At 41.0% G+C, this 3,702-nt stretch overlaps 2 protein-coding genes across 2 annotated transcripts in view; one reads left to right on the top strand and one right to left on the bottom strand.

Moving 5' to 3' along the window:
- Positions 1 to 2,510, bottom strand: part of prdx3 (peroxiredoxin 3) — a 4,041-nt gene extending 1,531 nt beyond the window's left edge. Inside the window, exons 1-5 of the mRNA XM_013999657.1 lie at positions 2,411 to 2,510; positions 792 to 882; positions 541 to 682; positions 324 to 459; positions 143 to 246 (exon numbers count right to left, since the gene is read on the bottom strand). Of these exons, the coding sequence (XP_013855111.1) occupies positions 143 to 246; positions 324 to 459; positions 541 to 682; positions 792 to 882; positions 2,411 to 2,446 (509 nt within the window). The 5' untranslated portion in view covers positions 2,447 to 2,510. The remainder of the gene's footprint in view (positions 1 to 142; positions 247 to 323; positions 460 to 540; positions 683 to 791; positions 883 to 2,410) is intronic.
- LOC106510922 (sideroflexin-4) lies at positions 2,425 to 3,421 on the top strand (the record flags this gene model as incomplete). Its single annotated transcript, XM_013999656.1, is given in 5 exon segments — positions 2,425 to 2,514; positions 2,988 to 3,040; positions 3,119 to 3,184; positions 3,265 to 3,321; positions 3,395 to 3,421. Coding segments are annotated over 4 exon segments (189 nt in total), but the record flags the coding sequence as incomplete, so codon positions are not given.
- Positions 3,422 to 3,702: the final 281 nt, after the last annotated feature.

Raw genomic sequence — 3,702 nt, 5'->3', positions numbered from 1 at the left:
ATCTGAATTATGGAACTGAAAGTGAAAGTAGTCAAACTGAATTTTTAATAAACTAAAATACAGTTTCAAAGCAAATTAATTCAGATTCACTTCCTGCTGGCACAAGGTTTATCCCACACTCAACATGTCGTACTGGTCTGACCTCAGAGCGATGCCCGGACCCTCCAGCAGGACCCCGTAGTCCCGGGACATCTGTTTGTTCAGGTCTGACAGCAGGGGGATGTGGATCTTACCCAGACCTCCGGCCTTCAGGAAGATCATAAAACCAGGATGACTCAGACGGACTCGGTTCTGTAAGTTACTGAGGACCGGTTCTGTTCTACCTTTCTGGGCGTGTTGGTCCAGGCCAGGTGGGTGAAGTGGGAGTCCACGGACACGCCCACCACGGCGCAGTTCACGTCGTGGAACTCGTTGGCCTTGTCGCTGAACGAGATGATCTCCGTCGGACAAACGAAGGTGCTGCAGTAAACAGGAAACGGCGTCAGGACCCTCTGCAGGTCCATGCCTGACCCTGACCCCACACGGTACACGAGTACTCACAAGTCCAGCGGGTAGAAGAACAGGACCAGGTACCGCCCCCTGAAGTCGGACAGACTCATGTCCTTGAACTCACCGTTGACAACGCCGGTGGCCTTGAAGGCGGGGGCCGGCTGCGTGACGGCGGCGGCCCACCTGGACAGACCTGATAAACACGAGTCGAACAGTTTGACTCGTTATAGTTTTATATATGTGTGTGTGTGTGTGTGTGTGTGAGAGAGTGAGAGAGTGTGAGAACCGGATTCAGCTCGTACCGCTGGAGAAACATCTGTGGGATGAAGAAGAGCTGAAGACTCCATGTTGACGAGCAGCTGAGACTCTCAGCCCTGCAGCTGCAGCCTGCGCCTAAACAACAATAAACAAACAACAATAAACACAAACAAATAAACAACAAACAATACTGAACTGATCAGAACCTGCAGGCTAAAAAGCAAGACTCACATTCATTACAGCTGTTATGTTAGCCTGCAGCTACTTCAGGTTATATTTAGCTACTTTTAGCTTAATGTTTATATATTAAATTCCAGTTAATGTTCCTTTTTTATTTAGCTTTTAGCTATTGTTCTGCTTCTTTTAGCTTCTAGCTAGTCATCTGCTACTCTTGCTAATGCTAATGTTTTATTTATTTTAGCTTCTAGCTAGTGTCGCATTTTAGCTTAACTTTTCTGTTAATTTTGGCTTCTACTTAGTGATCTGCTACTCCTAGCTTCTAGCTGGTGTTCTGTTAGCTTTATACTAGTATTTTGATACTTTTAGCTTCTAGTTAGTTTTCTGTTTTATTTTTGTAGCTTAACTAGTAATTTGTTACCTTTTAGCTTCAAGCTAGTGTATTGCTACTTTAAGCTTCAATCTACTTTTAGCTTCTAGCTGGTGTTTTGATTATTTTAGCTTCGAGCTAGTGTTTTGCTAATTGTAGCATCTAGCTAATGTTCTGTTTCTTTTAACTTCTAACCAGTAATTTGTTATCTTTAGCTTCAAGCTAGTGTATTGCTACTTTAAGCCTCAGTCTACTTTTAGCTGCTACCTGGTGTTTTGATTCTTTTAGCTTCAAGCTATTGTTCTGCTACTAGCTTCTAGATAGTGTTTTGCTAATTGTAGCATCTAGCTAATGTTCTGTTTCTTTTAACTTCTAACTAGTAATTTGTTACCTTTAGCTTCAAGCTAGCGTTCTGTTACTTTAAGCTTTAGTGTACTTTTAGCTGCTACCTGGTGTTTTGATTCTTTTAGCTTCAAGCTATTGTTCTACTAGCTTCTAGCTAGTGTTTTGCTAATTGTAGCTTCTAGCCACTGTTCTGTTTCTTTTAGCTTCTGACTAGTATTTGGCTAATTTTAGCCTTAAGCTAGTGTTCAGCTACTTTAAGCTTTACAAACAAGGTTCAGCTTTTTCTTCAGTCATTTAGCGCTTCGTGTTTACACGAACAAAAATATTTTTAGTTAAAAAAATATATATAAACGCAGCTTCAGTTATCCAGAGTTTGTTCAACATCCTGCAGGAAAAAAACTGATTCTTCATCTTTGACTGGATTTGTTTTATAGTTTATAAACTGATTGAAACAGCTTCAAATAAAAAAAAATAATTGTTTTATCAGTTTAATAAGAAAAATATTATTTGCTTACACTGTTTTTCTTTTAATAAAGACATTTCCTTATCTTAAAAAACAGCTTGTAACCCTGACCTGAGGACAACTCTGGTAAAACTAGTTGTAATAAACGACTCTTCTGTAGAAACCAGTCCCTCCGAGGGCCCGCGCACCAGCACTTAGAAAACAAATCAAACATTAAAAACTAGCAGTCTGGTACCGACACCGGGTCATACCGAGCCACGGGCTCTGTAATACAGTCAGATCAGATCATWTATTTGGGTCAGACTCACAGAAGTACGGAGCAGTCGAACCGCGGTGGCCGCCATCTTGGATTATGTCACAGGAAGCGGTTTGAACAGGTCACTGAGGCGCGTGCTGCTGACATTTAAAAACGGTAAAATTTAAAACTAATCACTGGTTTGAAAATGTTTTAGCTTCAGAAATATTAGTAAGAAAGCACTGAAAGATGAAAAAAAATTCCAAAAAAAAAAAAAGCGTCAACGTAAAGTCATGCTGCCTTCAGGTTCATCCTCAAAGTGCGGGAAAAATGTTTTTCAGAAAATTTTACTGTGAAAACAATAAACCTAAACTCAAAACAACGAGTTTTTATTAATAATAACAATGTAATTTTATGTTTGACTTAAATATTTATAAATCAAACATGTTTTAAACCTCGAAACATAAAAATCGCACGTGAACATGAAGAACAACTAAAATGTCCGATAATTTGAACGTGTCATGAATCTACCACCGTGATCACGTGACTTAAAGCGGAAATGTTTTCTAAATTTGACCTCAAAGCATGGGCTGGACGCGTTTCAGTGTGTATAAAATGGTTGTTTTTATTTAATTTATTATAAATTTTAGTTGTTTAACTTGTAATGGATCCTAACCTGCTGCAGTGGAAAACTCTCGGACAGGTGAGCGACTTTAAACACATCAGAGTTAATAAATGAATTATTCTGGATTCTTTGACTCATCTTCGGGTCTGTCTTCAGTCTTTTGTCCAGCGGCTGCACACCTGGTTCCAGGTGTTGGACCCGTCCCTGCTGTTCTCCTCACATGTAAGTTCAGGTGTGTCTGATGATGCTGGTTCTGTGACAGACAGGTGTGTTTACCTCCTCCTCATCCTCCTCTTCCTCAGGCTCAAATCCAGAAGGCCCACGAGGCTCTGGCTGCAGGTGAGCAGCTGAATGAAAAGGTGAGTTTGATTTATTTACCTGCAGAGTTCTGACAGAACTCAGGTGTTTCACAGATTCTGCTTCCTGTTTCAGGAGAAAGCTGCAGTGATCCTCTCCCTGGTAAGACTCACCTGTCCTCACCTGTCCTCACCTGTCCTCACCTGACCTCACCTGACCTCACCTGTCCTCACCTGACCTCACTGACCTTTTCATTATTTCAGAATAAAACATAACAGTTACTTCTGGACAAGAACCAGATGTTTACCCAGAATGCACTGCGGCTAGCAGCTCCTCCCAGCCGTTAGCGTTGGGGGTGGGGGTTTCGGTGCGCAGCTCTGTGTCTTCTGAATAAATGAAAATGATTTAACACAGTTGTTTATACTTTTAGCAGCTCTTTTTAT

This window comes from Austrofundulus limnaeus, unplaced genomic scaffold, assembly GCF_001266775.1.
Source record: "Austrofundulus limnaeus strain Quisiro unplaced genomic scaffold, Austrofundulus_limnaeus-1.0 Scaffold2398, whole genome shotgun sequence".
Lineage (NCBI taxonomy): Eukaryota > Metazoa > Chordata > Actinopteri > Cyprinodontiformes > Rivulidae > Austrofundulus > Austrofundulus limnaeus.
This window is presented reverse-complemented; position numbering and strand designations above follow the sequence as displayed.